This window comes from Aquarana catesbeiana, linkage group LG07 (assembly GCF_042186555.1).
Source record: "Aquarana catesbeiana isolate 2022-GZ linkage group LG07, ASM4218655v1, whole genome shotgun sequence".
Taxonomy (NCBI): domain Eukaryota; kingdom Metazoa; phylum Chordata; class Amphibia; order Anura; family Ranidae; genus Aquarana; species Aquarana catesbeiana.
The window spans coordinates 275,226,776-275,243,487 of record NC_133330.1 but is presented as its reverse complement, the minus strand read 5'-3'; the positions used below and the strand labels follow the sequence as shown (position 1 = coordinate 275,243,487).

The 16,712-nt window shown below is 43.0% G+C and overlaps 1 protein-coding gene across 1 annotated transcript in view; it reads right to left on the bottom strand.

Moving 5' to 3' along the window:
* The window catches only part of LAMC1 (laminin subunit gamma 1), a gene marked incomplete in the record, with an annotated part of 179,453 nt that overhangs the window by 41,395 nt on the left and 121,346 nt on the right, over positions 1–16,712 (bottom strand). The window contains 6 exon segments of the mRNA XM_073593363.1: positions 2,562–2,684; positions 4,581–4,717; positions 6,948–7,046; positions 7,169–7,286; positions 12,619–12,807; positions 15,120–15,286. Coding sequence (XP_073449464.1) covers positions 2,562–2,684; positions 4,581–4,717; positions 6,948–7,046; positions 7,169–7,286; positions 12,619–12,807; positions 15,120–15,286 — 833 coding nt within the window.

Sequence of the window (16,712 nt, the reverse complement as noted above, 5' to 3'; positions counted from 1 at the left end):
AGGTAGCATGCAACCTTCCACTGGTTTGCACTTTCAAGGCCCCAAGGCTGTTTTCCAGTTAACAAAGGCTCCCCCTTTCTTACAAACTATGCAGCTGAATATTTCTGAAATGGCTGTTGCTATTTTCTGGCTTTGTGTACATATTGATCCTTCATACACTTAGTGTTTGTTAAGGCAATAAAATAAGTCTATGCCAGCCCCTCTATTAGAGGCTGGCATAACACACTAAGTTGTATTTTAAAATGAGCGCTGTAAATACTGAACTTCAGCTGTCTGTAGGCCGGTCACGTGACTCGCGGCCGCTTTCCAGCTACAATGGATGTCTTCTGCGGGAGGGCCCTGATCTCCTTCTGATGTCAGAGGGAGAACACGTGGCCGCTCGTCTCCTCCGCAGAAGCCATCCACCGGAGCTGGAAAGCGGCCGCGAGTCACGTGACCGGCCTGAAGACAGCTGAAATTCAGTATTTACAGCGCTCGTTTTAAAATACAGCTTACAGTGTGCTATGCCAGCCTCTAATAGAGGGGATGGCATAGACTTATTTAAGATTTTAGTAATACAATAATAGTGGCGGAGGGGTGGGCCGGGCCGGAGACAGACAGAGAGGGCATTGACAGGGAGGAAGGAGAGGAAAGAGAGGGGAGAGCAGAGAGCCCATCACGGAGGGAGGCACTTTGACCACGGTGATCAGGGCGGAGCAGCCCTGGTTATCTTGGTCTTTTTAGAGAGGGCATACAGGAAGTGTTAGGTTTAGGGTTTTTTTTCTACAGTTTAGAGGGGGGCATATTACATAGCACAAGCGCTGTGCATCAGTCCAAAGCTGCATCTGTCCCCCGCCACCTCTGCACTGAGAACTGGGCGATCGAACATCGCCATTCTCACAGCTCCCCTTGCAGAGGGCTGCTGACAGTCAGCAGCTATCTGCTCTGCCACCAAGCCCCCCCCACGCTGAGCTGTGGAGGGGCGGGGAGCGGCTGTCTAAGGCTCTTAGCGGCTAGCTGAGAGGCTGAGACGGGCATCAGTCCAGGCACCTGGCGGTCTGCTCTCTGCTGAAAATGGGTCACAGGAGTGCAAAACGAATTGCACTTTTGTGACCCATAGGAGAAGCCCAGCCACACAAGCTTAGGCTGGACTTCTCCTTTAAGGCTGGGTTCACACTTAACATGGATGCGGCAGGGGTCCGGTGCATCCGTATTCTTTGTTTCAGGGATAAATCAGGCCCGAATATTTGTATGAATTTGGACCTGAAATGGAGCCAAAGATGCACAGGACTCCTTTGCAATCTGCTCTGGAGATGCGTGAACTGGCTCCATTGAGAACCGTCACACTCTCCTGTCATGCAAATTGGATGCGGGGAAACCCACAACCAATTCGCATAAGTGTGAACACAGCTTAAAGGGTAACTGCAGCTAATGTTTAATGCCCTGCCCCCAGCCCCCTGTTCCATTCTTAAGCCGGCCACAGACGGTTCGAGTCTCGGCCAGCTGCAAGCAGTAATCACTATGTTCTTTCAGCGGGAGACGGCTCCCTCCTCTGGGAGACCACAATGGCTCCAGGGGATGGATTCCCCCATCAACACAGACTGTGTTGATGGGGAAAAAATTGAGCGTTTTTCTTTCCTGCAACGCCTGGTTGCAGGAAAAAAATTACTGTCTATGGCCAGCTTTATGCTCACTTGTCCACGATCCAGCAAAATATAGCTGATGAGGTCACACAGGTAATTTGTGTGATTATCTGTCTGACCATGCGATTGTGTCTGTGCTGGCTCTGCGTGTGCATCCACTTTGAAGGGCTGCCTGAATGCAGATCTGAGGTGGATGGCCTGCTAGTGGCTCTAAGCGGAGAATGGGCTTAACCTCTCGTCTGAATGAGCCCTTCGATGTAAACCAAAAGATAAAACGCCTAGTGCAGTCATTTTAAGGGCACTCTCAGGGACGCCATATTCCAAGCAGAAGGCCTGCAATTTGAATCCAAGCTCTGTGCGCACTGGAAAATCAAGACTGGCTTGTACCACATTTAGGTTATATCCATTTATAATTATTTCTTTAAAGTGCTGAATGCTTATCTGCATGTTTCAACCTACCAATAATAAAGGAAATAAAGTCTTAGGCTGGCAATACAATTTCCTTGTAATACAAGTAATCTGCGCTAACCAATTTCCTTTCCTTCTTTCACAGGTTGAAGGGATGAAAATTGTTCAATTCCCCCATAAACACAGTCAGTATTGATGGGGGGAATCCCTCCCGTGTAGCTATCGTTTACTAACAACAAGAAGTTTCCCGGCCACCAGAATACAACGATCAATGCTTGCTGCTATAGCTGCCCGCAGTGATCGCATGAAAAAAAGATCAGACAGGCTGGTTGTACTGAAGTCAATCGATGGATCAATATTAATACAACCAGCCTGCCTATAAATGGATCGAAATCCATCCGGTTCCTGCTGAACTGGACGAATTTCGATCCATCTATGGTCAGCTTTACAGGCATGTTTACAATCTACCCAATATACTAATCTAAAATAATTCACATTGCACATATAAACAAGTGATTGATCTTTACTTACAAGGAGCAATGAAGTAGATGGGGAAGTAGCTCTCCGAGGTGACAGACAGCGAACTGGATTCAGAAACCCAGGTGAGAGGAAACTCAGCACCGTCCCTTTGTTGTGCCACCCAGCCGTCTGTGTCTGAAACACACAGCAGAACATAAATACATCAGTGTACAGGATAGTGCCTTGTAAAAATCTGAGCTGAACCTGAGCAATGAAAATCTGTGCAAAACCAACTTTTATTCATAGCCGTTTTCACCACTTAAAACAAGGAATGAATGTGGAATAATCCCTTACCAGAGACTTTACAATATGAATTCTGTAATTCATTGGTATCACTACATGGCAGGATCAATACAAGTGGTCCTTAAAGTGGAACTTCATTCTCCCAATTAACATTTTTAATCCTTATGCAGAAAGCATTAGTAAATAGATAGGAAAGTATATCATATTTGCTCTGAATTTTTTTTTTTTTTACATTTCTTCAGTTACTCGTTTCTTGCCCAGGCAAATGATGTCATACATCCCAGGAGTTTTCAGGAGGTGAGGAGAGGAGGAGGGGTTTTCTCAGCTAAGCACAATCTCCTTCATGCATGTTTGAGCTAAGGGCAGATTAATTTCAGGGAGTAAATGGTACATGAATTTCCCTTACTAAAGATGGCCAGAAATGCTAGGGGTGGTGGTGGTGGTGGTGGTGGGGTTCTCGGGTAGGGGGTGTTGTTGCTTTAAATATTAAACATGAATTAAAGTGTAAGTGTAAACCCAGGACCCTGCATTCAGTATATCTATTCTCCCACAGTACACGGAATTCCAATCATTTTAGTAAATATAAAACGCTAAATACATTTTCTCATCAGCAGTATACAGCAGTCTTGTGACTTCTATCTGTGTCTGGTTAAAGCTTGCAGGAGGAGTCTTCATTCTCCCATGAATGTCCTATAAGGATGCAAGAACCCTGACCCTCTGTCTGGACAGTGCTGACTGGCCCTGTGCTGATCACATGCACTCTACCAAGAAACAAACAAAACTCTCTAGCGATACACACCAAACTGAGCATGTGCAGACTGACTCCACTGTCTTATACGGAAATGTTTTGGGGGCAATGCAAGAAGGGGATGATCTGTGCATACAGAATCAAACAGTCTTTTTTACACAATGCAGAGGGTTAACCCTTTAGGTTCCACAGTGAGTATAACAAGCATGCTTTACTGCATATACAGACTTATTTTACTGTTGTGGGTTTAGTAACACTTTAAATAGCGTTTTTGGTTTGTAGTGCACAGAAGCAGCAAAGACCCGTTTTAAGGACTAAAAACAAAAACAGGGTCATCAGGATTATTACAAAAAAACACACACACACACACACACACACACACACATACTAACGCATTGGATCAAAGTATTTTCCTAGACTTGTAGGATATGACATTTAGCAAGAATGGAAAAGAAGCACTTTGAAAATAATGGAATGGACTTTGATGGTTCAAAGTATTCGCAAAAACAGCTATATGTTTGTGTGTGTGTGGCAGTCTCATTCCTGAGAGCAGCAGTTACTACTTCTATTCATCTGGCTTTATGAGCATTTTATTGTGTCTGCTTTGTGACTTTACAGGAAGTCAGAGTCGCAGCAGACGGGTGTCAGCTCCGCAGAATCAGGGGGAAAAAAAAGAAAAACGAGATTTTGTGTTCTGTTTGTGATTCAATAATTTGATACACTCAAAACAGTAGCAAAGTGTTATCTTGTTTAGAACAGCATCCCACATCCAGACATAACAATAAGAGTGCACAAGATTCAGGCTAAGATAGTATCTATCAGATGTAGTACATCTAAGGAGCAATTTGAGTGGGCAAAGTCTGGGAAAAGCTGCGGTGTAAGAGTACAAAGCCGAGTGTGTAAGTACAAAATCATCTAAAGCTAGAAGCACAGAGGATGTGGTTACTGTGAAACAGTAGCTGGTGGAATCAGGTGGTCTTTATTAACTGTTCTGCTTTTTTTAGAAGGTGACAGAATTTGCAGCTGTAGAAGATAATTACCGATCTCAAATGTTGAAGTGATAGTGGTGACTGTAAAGCCTTCCGCGCTGCTGCAGACAGAAGAGTGGCCATAGCAGAAACATGGCGTACAGCCTCGAGGATTTGCTGGATCCATGTGGAAGAATCCTGGCTTACACCTAAGATAAAATAAAATAGATATCAACACAATGCACTTCCTTACTGTGCAGCCCGACTTTGGGTACAAGTAAAAAAAAAAAAAAAGAACTCTTGCAACTAGGGCTTAAATGCTCATTAAATGTAGAGGGTGAAAAAAAAGGTGCAATACTTACCATATTCCTTGCTCTGACAGGCTCCCTCATCTTTGCGGCTGATCCCCCACAGCATTCACACTTAAAGAGGAAGTAAACCCATCCAAAAAACAGTTACCTTTCCGGCACATGCCGGAAAAGTAACACTCCCATTGGTTGTGCGCTCAACCAAACTGTCAAACCATCCAATGGCCGGTGTCATAAACGGATCACATGTGCAGCATCATGGCAGTTGTAGATTAAACAGAGGCCAAGATGGCGGCTTCCTTGGCTGAAAATGATAGGAGGGTTTACTTCCACTTTAAGTGCTTCAGCCCGCTGGCTGAACAAAAAAAAAAAAAAGCCAGCTTAAAGCGGAGCCAGCTAAAAATTAAAAGTCAGCAGCATCACATACTGTAGCTGCTGACTTTTAATATCGGTCCTGGAATCCAGCGATGTTGGCACCCCAGCCGATAACTCCATCAGCTCTCAGGTGCTGCCGCCATTCGTAGTAAGGGAAACCGGTTCCCTATTGCACATGTGCGGTGCTTTCTGAATGGCGCAGCGGCGGAGGAAGAAGGGGGCCAAACTTCTGCGTAATCTCTCGTAAGTGGAGATGGGTACCTGTCAAAAACAGGTAACTGCTTCCCCCTCCCCTCGAAGGGGGTCACATGTGGCACCGGGGGAGCGTTGGGGAATCAGATAAGCAGAGCTTCCACTTTTGGGTGGAACTTCATGTTAAACGAATGTTGCGGTCTATTTTTCTTATTTATTGAATATAGTGAACAGAGCAGTCCCTTGACTCCTTTTTAAGAGTCCCCTGCCTGCTCTCTATGCTCCTTCTTCCTGTGGGTGTTCCCATGGGGGCACACGTGTGGGTGCTTGCCTCATCAGGGCTGTGTGTACTCAGACACAAACACACCGTGGCTTGGCCACGCCCTCTGCTTCCTCCTCACAGGATGTGACTGACAACAGCAAAAGCCTATGGCTCCCACTCCTCTGTGTGTCTTCTGTGAGACCAGAAAGAGAAGGGAGAAAAGCTACCTCCAGTGTTGGCTCGCTTACAGGACTCAGGTAAATGTTTAGGGATGAGGGGAATAGAAGGAACAGTTAGTAGAGGGTTATGTACCTTCATGCATTCCCTGTAATAAAGAGATATCAAAGGCAATTTTTTTTTCTTTGAAAAAATAACAAACATGTCATTCTTACCTGCTCTGTGTAACAGTTTTGCATAGAGTAGCCCTGATCCTCCTCTTCTCAGGGCCCCTGCCAGTGCTCCTGGCCCTTCCCCCCTGCCCAGTGCCCCCAGAGCAAGCAGCTTGCAATGCCCCCCCCCAAGCAGGCTTGTTCCCGAGCTGCTACGCTGCGTGTCCATTTACACACAGAGCTGCAGATCAAGCCCATCCCCTCTCTCTCCTTATTGGCTCACTGGCTGTGATTGACCAATGAGGAGGGAGAGTCCCCAGAGAGCTGAGGCTCTTGTGCACATTGCTGGATCATGATGGGGTTCAGGTATTAGTGGGGGGCTGCTGCACAGAGATGATTCTTACCTTCATGCAAGGAATGCATGGAGGTAAAAGCTCTTGAGCCTTTAGAACCACTTTAAAAAGGTAAAAAAAAAAACTTTTTAGAGCTACTTTTAAGCCTTGTAAACACGATCAGAATATCTTACAAAAAATGCTGCTTTTGAAGAGATCGTACGATAAGCTGATCGTTAGTACACAGCTTTCATCCGAAATTTTCCAAAGGGACAAACACAGAATTTTTTCTCGTAGGATACCAGATCACACAACTTTCATTTAATCAGTACAGTTTTTGTCTGAAAATACAATACAAACATTACAACACTTCCAAATTTTTATTCTGCTGTGCGAGAATTTTCCTACTTTAGTAACCTATTTGTTTTCGATATAGAGCCTAGCATGCAAGAAAAAAAAAAAAAGACAAAGACAGACAATCATTCCTCCGACAATCTCAACATGTGTATGAGGCATAAGAGTTTTCTCAAATCAGACTGCAGTGCATCTTTGGGATACCAGTACATTTTATACATCCTCCAAACTATAGACAACCAGGTGCACAACACAAAAACATACCACCAGTTTGGCCGCATAATTACCTTTCACAGTTGAAGCCCTCTACATTATCTTTACAGCCGCAGCGTCCAGTCTCAACATTGCATTCGTCTGTACTTCCAGCGGGGTTACAAGCACATGGCCTGTTGAACAAAAAAGAGAAACCTTAGGATTCAGGAGAACATCTTCATGAATTGATCTATATTTCAAAGCACCGGCCAAATGGGCAAAATGATTTCTACTTTACTTCATATGAGCTCAATACCTGCATCCAGCCTCAGTGAGTGAATGAAAACCAGGTTGGCATCGATCACACTTCTCACCCATCACCCCAGGCTTACAGCTACACCGACCATAGTTATCACACTGGGTACTGAGAGAGCCTGCGCAGAGTAAAGAGGGTTGTGAAAAAACGTTAAATGACAAGACAGCAGCAGAAAATGTATGCACCTATTTATAAATCTGCCCACATACAGCAGACATAGGTCAGATGCTTCCAAGTGGGCTAAGCAGTAAAAAATCCTTTTCTCAGAAAGAAGCACAGAGATATATATAGTTGTATCCTACGAGTCTGCATGTCAGAGCCCAGCAGACAACACTGGCTCTTTTTCTCGAGAAACAATAGCCTATCGGTTAAAACGTGGTTGTCAGCCTACAAACATCTGCAGATGTCCCAAATTTGGCAAGATCAGGCAACAAATGCTGAATATTATTAGACACTGTAAAAAATTGCTCATCCAGCAACTCCAAGCACAGTTCAACTGACATGGAACTTTATCTTGATTAAAATAAAATGAAAATAGAACTTGAGGAAAAAATAAATACAAAATCCATTAGATCAGAATATAATGGAGAAAGCATGAGTGCCTGAAAAGCATGTTTCAACCTTGAATGTAAGACAAAGGAAGGACCAACAAATCTGCTTGTGAATTATAGACAGGAGCCAATTTAAAGTGATTGTAAAGTCTTTTTTTGTTAAAATAACATTTAGTTAACATAAACATGTTATACTTACCTGGACTGTGTAATGGTTTTGCACAGAGAAGCCACAATTCTTCTCGGGTCCCCCACCGGTGCTCCTGGCTCTTCCCTCCGCTCAGTGCCCCCATAGCAAGCCAATTGCTATGGGGGCACTAGTGCGTGCTTGCTCTCAAGCTCTGCTTTGTGTATCCTGAAGATATAGAAAACGGGGTTCGGCCTAGACCACCCCCCGTTACTGGTGGTGACAGCAACAAGAGCCATGGCTCCCGTTGTTGTATCTAAGCCAATGAGGAGGTAGAGAGCCTCTGCGCTCGTGCACATCACTGGATCGAGATCGGGCTCAGGTACGTATTTAAGGGGGACTGGGGGGAGCTGCATGCAGAGGGATTGTTTACCTTAATGCATAGAATTCAAAAATGGATGTAGTGATTAGCCAGCTACTTATCTACTGTATACCCAGCTGCCTGGGGGGGGTTTGGCTTTGGGGAATGGACAATTTCAGGGAGGGCAGGGAGATAACCAAAAGATATTGGTATGGTTGAGGCTCAAAATGGTGTGATCATGAAGAATAGTAGTATATAGTCCTTGTAGATAATTACATTCATAATATAGTCAATAGGACAGTCAATCCAGGGGTAAGGATAAGGGTAGCAATATTTATGGAATGTCAATGACCTAGAGCAAGCCTCCTGGGTACATGCAGAAAGAGAGAGAAGAGGCGCCTCTAAGTGTAGATTTTAAAAAACATTTATTGAGAAACAAGTTGTTAGGCAACTTACATTTTTATTTTCATGTCAATCTACTAGCTTGACAAAGGAGCATGCCTGACAGACCATTCTCTATGCTTGGAAATGCGCCGGTGACATCATCACACCCAACGCTGCGCTCCACGAATGCTCCAGCCCCCTCTCCCCATCTCCTCCAACATACCAGCTAGGAGTGGCAGACAGAGCGGCAGCAAACGCGGTGCTACAGACTGACCCCACCGGCAATGGATTTCACTACATGCCTGTTTTTACCATAAAAATGAGAGTTGCCTAACAACTTGTTCCTCAATAAATGGTCCTCTCTCTTTTTCGGCAGATAACTAAAAGGAGCCTGTCTGTCCATTTATACAGGGGATCCTGGGTGTATCATCTTTTGACCGGATGAATTGGGACATAGTGCCAATGTTATCAATAATAAAAAAAAAAAAGATTAAACAGCTGGTATTTTTCAGAAAAGGTGGTAACTATTTGTCTAGCGTGTCAGTTGGCCAAACAAACTTTCAAAAAATAAGGAACCGATGTTTGTAACAGAGAGGTATGTTATCTTATTTCTCCACATCTCTAATCAACCATTTTTTGCCTGCTTCAAGAAATTCTAGCCATACACAGGCACAACTAATATTGAGGATGACGATAACTGACCACTGTCCAAAATAACTGCAAATACCTGCAGGGGAGACATCAATTTTTTGGAAGAATGTCAGATATATATTGGCCTATGCAAAAAAAAAAAAAAAAAAAAAGTACATTTTCTTGAATCTGCAGTCATTTAGAAGTAAAATGTATTCATTAAGAGATGAGGAAAAAAGTTATCTATGGTGCTATTTGCAGTGGCAACAAAGAAAAATGAAAGGAATTTGCTGATAACTTGGAATGATCTTCCTGCACTGGCCAATTGCAGCAGATAATCACAGTGTGCGGTCTCCTTTGTTTACAGGGCAGTAGAATGCTTATTTACGTGGCTGTGTAAAGCCTGACAGCATCCACTCAGCCCAAGTGTTTACAGAATCCTGTTATTTGTTACAGGCCCAGAGGGAGACTTTATAGTTGGGGATGTGAAAATAAACTTGAGTATTGAGGCGGAAAGCAGGGCTCACCTATACAAACAAAGGACGTGGGAGAACATCATGAAGTGGTAAAGTTCACTGATGTGTATTGTAACGTAAAGAATATAGTGCCAAGTTGCTTGCCAAGAAAGCCAAACAAGGCCTGATGTTAGCAAACGATGCACCCAACAAAACTGATCTTCCAAAGGCTAAAAAGGTGTCCTGAGCCAACTTCTCTCTCCATTACGTGAACATGATCGTGGCCGGCACTTTTCATCATGGAGGCCTATTCACTTTCATTACAGAGAGCCATGTGTACTAGGCATGGTTCTGCCTATATCACCTGTGTGCAAGTAGCTTTTACCCACATCCCAAATCATGGATAAGAATTCCGTATTAAAATTGACTCTGGTGACACGTCTGCGCCATTGTTACCCCAATTTTTATCCTGGTACCAAAGCAAACTAGTGTGTTCATTGGTCAGACCAAAGGTGAAATTTTGAAGCACAGAATCAAAGGATGCAAAAAGGGCTACAATCTGAAATAATGAGAATTCTGCTTACGCTGTCTGCAATGTATTATATAAAAAGAAGATCAAAGGGAGACTAGTCATGCCTGCCTTGGGCAAACAATTTTCCACCAGGCTCATTTGACATACGATTGATATTTGTGACTTTTGTGGAGCTGGATGGTGCCGACAGGGGCGTCCATGGCTTGAATTTAAAAATGATTCTGCAGGAAATGGCTGAGATGCAACCCATGTATGACAGCCTTTAGAAGCCCCATATAATATAGCCATTCTCTATCACTCGAGCTGGAAACTAGTTTCAAGGCAGTTACTTGCAGAGAAGCTATATGGATTACACTTCAGTGCCCCAGAACTGGCATGCAGCTCGGGAGTCAAAGATAAGAATAGGGTCTCATGGAGAACATAATAAGCAGTTCATGAATTTAACTTTCAGCTTCAAGTTGCTCTAGATCAGGGGTGTCCAACCTTTTGACCTTCCTGGGCCACATTGGAAGATAAAGAATTGTCTTGGGCCGCACATAAAATAAACTAACAATAAGGATAGCTGATGAGCAGAAAAGGTGGGGCCGATCACAAGTTACCGATCACTGATACAGATAATGTACCCTCGTAATGAAACTTAATTTTTTAGTAATATTTTTTATCATAAACGTTAGAGGGCAACATAAAACTAGTGCGATATTTGACACCTTTTGATAAACTAATGCATCAATATCTGGTTGGATGGATGTTGTAGCAGTTCTCAATGAATTCTCAAGGTGCTCATCAGATATTTTGGTTCTACTTTTTCTCTTCATGTGCTTTATCCTTGAAAATAGTTGCTCACAAACATAGGTGTTGCCGAAAACTGATAACACGAATAAGGTGTTATTGTGAAGAGTGGGATATTTTTCTTTGCGAAGATAAAACTTATAAAAGTCCAGTAAATAGACACAATCAAGTTTTTCTTTGGCCATGTGTGTTCACCAAGTGTAAACACATTTTTACACAAAATTTAAGTGTTTGTGAATCCATTTATATAAGACTATGCCAGCCCCTCTCAGAGCCTGGCATAGCACACTATGCAAGTTGTTTAAAAAAAACGAGCATTGTAAGTACCAAATTTGAGCTGTCTTCAGGCCGGTCACATGACTCGTGACCACTTTACAGCACCGATGGACGGCCTCTGTGGGAGGGGGGCCGTGATCTCCCTCTGACTTCAGCAGGGACGTACTCTGACCACGGTGGTCAGGGCTCAGCAGCCCTGATTTTCATGGTCAGCGCAGAGGGCATACAGGAAGTGGCAGATTCAGGCAGGTTTTTTTACAGTTTAGAAGGGGGAAGATTACACAGCACAAGCACTGTGCTGTGTAAACTGTTTTAAGGGACCAGGATCTGTATTTATATTTATTTGGGTTAACAAAGTTAAAATAAAAAAAATTGTTTTTAAGTAAGTTTGCGATTTTGTGTTGGGCCGCAGGCTGGACACCCCTGCTCTAAAGCATATGTCTAGTGGCTTTAACATTTAAAAGTGTATAAACTCATGTTTACTTTATCTGTATTTGATGTGCAGGCATTAAAAGTATAACTGCACTTTCACTAATGAATATACATTTGTATTTGTTCCTTCAGTCTCTGGAAAAAATGACAAATGTGATAGGTTACCATTTCGGAGGACAGGACAGGCCATGCTGCTAGCAAGCAGCATGGCCTGTAGCCTCCCTGCTCTTCATGTTTACTCTATGTGAAAGCAGGTCCAAGGCTGCCCATTTAGGTCAGTGCATGGCAGGCCTCTGGTTGTGGGCAGGAGTGGCTAATTGAAAGCAAAGCAGGATGGAAAAGACACAGCTTGGTCATTCTGCAGGAAGCCGGAGGTACCTTCAGGAAAGGAAACCGATCATACTGGCATTAGCTACAGAACAAGGACATATATATATATATATATATAAAAAGCCATATTTTAAGTACAGGGTGTGTCATTGACACTACAGAACATTATGGGCTTTCTGAGAAGAAAAGCAAAGCACTGAAAATTAACTTGAAATTATAAAAGCCTGAGGCAGGCAGGTGGCTAGATTTAAAAAAAAGGAAATATGCGATGGTATCCTCTATATTTCGCGCAGTAATAAGCAATACCATCTTAGAAATAAAAACACCAATTCCATTAACATCTAGAAGCATTGATCTGTAAAGCAAAAAATGTTACAAGCAAGATTGTATATTAGAGCTGGTCTGTAATACAGTAAAATGCAGATTCAACCATTTAACGTTTAAAGACAACAGCGAAGATTATCTTTTGCATCAGTAAATTAAATACAAACAACGCAGAAATACATTTGGTAACCATCAAATCCACATAACATTCCTTTTTATTATGATCAATGATGTACATGTTAAAGATGTTCTCACATACCAACAGGGTTGCAGTTACAGGCCAGGCAAGGCTCGTCACCGTTCTGACGATAGTAGTTCTCTCTGCAACGCTCGCAGTTTGGACCATCTGTATTGTCTGAGCAGCTACTACAATGGCCACCATGGCCGGTAGAACGGTACAGTTCTGGGTCAAAGTAACATTCCTGGGAGCGACCATTACAATTACAGGCTAAAGAAAAAAAAAAGAAAGGAGAAACAGAACAGATGTTTATAATACATAAATGATTTTACATAGTTTATTTATTATTTATTTATTTCAGGTGCTTATATAGCGCCGTCAATTTACGCAGCGCTTTACATATACATTGTACATTCACATCAGTCCCTACACCCTCAAGGAGATTACAATCTAAGGTCCCTAAACTTACATTTATACATACTAGGGACAATTTAGACAGGATCCAATTAACCTACCAGCATGTCTTTGGAGTGTGGGAGGAAACCGGAGTACCCGGAGGAAACCCACGCAGGCACAGGGAGAACATGCAAACTCCAGGCAGGTAGTGCCATGGTTGGGATTCGAACCAGCGACCCTTCTTACTGCTAGGTGAGAGTGCTACCCACTACACTACTGTGCTGATCAAGGAGTACAGTAAAAATCAAAGACATCATACTATTGGGTGTAATATAACAGAGTACATATTACATATAAAATACACAACTGATTTTTGTTAGGGTAGATAACAAAAAAGAATCTGGAACAGAAAAGCATGGCAAATCAATCAACTTCTAAATTCAGCTTGTTCAGTTAAAACAGAACTAAACCCGTCAATTTAACGGTTTCCCAAAACAGTAAATATTCAAAGTATAGCATGAATGAGATCTGTCACAGCTGCCTTTACTCTCAACCAAACTGTTAAGCCATCATATGGCTGGTGTCATAACTGATCACACGTGTAGTATATTGACAGTTGCAGATCAGAGGCTAAGATGGAAGCTTCCTTGACTGCAAAGAACAGGAGGGTTTAGTTTGCCTTTAAGTTTTTAAAGTTAAAATGAATCAGCTGCAATGCACATCTGCTTCAGATTCCGATACATTTTTTTCAGACAGCTTTGGCATTGTAAAGTTTCGCCAATGTGTTTTAAGTATCCCTGAAGCCATTTTTATTCTTCATTTTAAACAGAGTAGGAAATGGTTAAAAACCTGGAAAATACCCAAACATTCTTCTTACCAACCCCATCTTCCTGAGCCTTGGCATGCTCCCCCACACTGGCATCCCACAATTCAAACTACAAGAAAAGTTTTCCCAGGACACTAATCTATCTAGCCTAAGATCCAACTGGAATAACTGCTACTGAACTGGCAATCTGGTGTACAAGTTGGGCCAACTGCTGAACTGCAGTTAAATAAGAACCAGCTTCATGTGTTACTGGAGGCAGGCAGAAGACAGTAGTCAGATGATCCAACTATTTAAAGTCCGAATGAAATGTCATAGCTTTTTTTCTTATTCTAGTCCTCTGCCACCCTGTACATTTTTTAAATGTTTTTGCCTGGAAATGCTTTAAAAAAAAAGCTATTTTTAATTAGTGGAAATGTGCTTTCTGGCCTTCTACTCCAGTGCTCTATGTTAGAATAGACCAGGGGTCTCCAAACTTTTCAAAGGGGTCAGTTTGCTGTCCTTCAGACTTTAGGCCCAGCATCAGGGAGAGTAAACATGGCCTCAGCGTTGGTGGCCAGCAGGAGAATGATGAGTACCTCATTAATGGTATCAGAAGAAGAAATGGTGCTCCAATGTTGGTGTTAGTGGAAGGAATAGTGACTCATATCATTGGGAGGAATAGTGCTCCAAGGGCCGTATGAAGGCTAGCAAAGGCCCCCCTCGGGCTGCAGTTTGGAGACCCCTGGTATAGACAAATAACTATACACCCCATGTCACAAGCGTCATCTCACAAAATTGCAGACTAGGTCTGCTACATTGTGGCGGTGTGGGTCAGATAAGGAAAGATTCAAATTAGTCAATTTATTAGTCCCTAAAATCAAAAATAGGGTGATGGAAAAGAGATCTAGTCAAGACAAATTATAGCTCATTTCTACAACCCTTATTTCCCCCTTCTAAATGCCAGAGTGAAGAAGAATAAATCCTCATCAGTCTAGCCATTACCATGTAGAGTTCTGTATTTTAATAGCTACAAGAATGTGGCACTTTGCTATCTGTTTATAGGCTAAGTTTACCTCTTGGAACATGCAACACCTGTATTTAAGTTGTAACATGTTAAGCATGCATCCCCCTCTCTGGGACAGCAGGCAGGGGATCCTCTCCCCACACCCGGTGTCACAATTTGAAATCAGCGCAGCCATGTGGGGCTTCGCCCACATGGCTGCATCAATTATTCACAGTTTCTTGTGACTGCATGGACTGGCTTGTGTCACAAATCCTCAGCATTAAAGAAACTTTTGAAAAAAAAAAAAATATTGTTTCCAATAATCCAGACACACAGACGCAAAAAGGCATTGACAAGTTTAAGAAACGGCTCACTCACGAAGACACTCGTTGGCACTCTCAGAGGTTGCCCTCCTCCAGGGTCGGTCGTTAAAGAAGGGTAAACATTTTTCACAATCGACACCAAATGTGTTGTGTTTGCAGTTACAAACCAGTTTGCTAAATTCATTGTGCACACATTCGCTGGCATGTCCGTTACACTTGCACCTGAAAATGAGAGAGGGAACATGGAAGGTCCAAGTTAATTTTACACAAAGGAGTTCAAGAGGAATTCCACCCTACAAATGTTGGATTATTCAACAATGTTTTTACAAAGAACAAAACTGTTCCTGTCGCTGAGTATCCTGAGAAACCATACACACTGTTGCTGGAACTGGCTGCTGGAACAAATGCAGGAAGGCTGCTCACATGCAAGGGGTGATTTGAGGGGAAGAAGCTTTATATTAAAACACTGTGGATATTTAGCTGCTGGATTTTTTTTTTTTTAATTCCTCATTAACTTCTTAACGGTCAACCACACTAACCTTGTGTGAAGGACTACAACCAAGCCATGGATTTTTTTTTTCGGTTCTACAGTATCAGCCTAGCAGAAGGCTGTCCAAAATGCCCTGGTCCTCAAATAGTTGGCTAGAACCTGCCATCAAAATGCAATCTAAGGCTCCTGACACATGGGGCCATCCAGCTGCAGGGTGCTCAGAAGGGACAAGTGCAGCGTTCAGAACCGCTACAGGCAGCCTGTAAAAGTCTTTAGCTGTGGCTGGATACTGTATTGAGTGGTACAGGCATTTGGGCCCTGTGCATTCAGGGTCAAAGACCTGGAACACAGAAGACTTTGACAGACTGCTTGCAGCAGAACTGGATGCTGCACCTGTCCCTCCTGGGGATACTAAAATGTAGGGAGGGCTGCAGTGCAGCTGGATGGCCCCATGTGTAAGGGGCCTAAAGACATTATGTCAGCCAAATTGTGGGAAAAACTCAGGCTAAGAGCAATAATAAAGTGTTCAGGCTGGTCTATCTCTATTTGTGCTTTGACAGTAGTATTTAGGCAACATTTATTATTGTTGTTTATTACAGGTATTTTATATGGCGCCAACAATTTATGCAAAGCTTCACATATGTATTGTACATTCACACGAGTCCCTGTCCTCAAGGAGCTTACAATCCAAGGTCCCTAACTCACATTCATACATATACATACTCTTTTTTTTCCTTTAGCTAATCGATATAAAATGACAGTGAACACCAACTAAGGCTGGGTTCACACTGGTGCGAACACAGACATCGCATGTGATTCGCACCGCATTGTTGTGCAGATCACATGCGATGTTTACGCAATGCAAATTCAGTCATAGAAACCGTATGGTTGAAATCGCATTTGCACCAAAATGGTGCAGGACCCTTTTCTTGGTCTGCACTGGAATCGGATCACACGGGATCCGATTCTTGCATCATTTGACAGTTCGCACTGTGGACTGCAAAACTTATCTGGGGGGTCATTAACATTCTATTGACATCCGCAGCAGTTCACAGAGGGCAGTGTGAACTGCCTGCAAGTGACATGCGATGTGGGAACCCGCACTGGAATCGCGCTGGTTCCCGCATCGCATATGTGTGAAACTGGACTAAGAGTTAA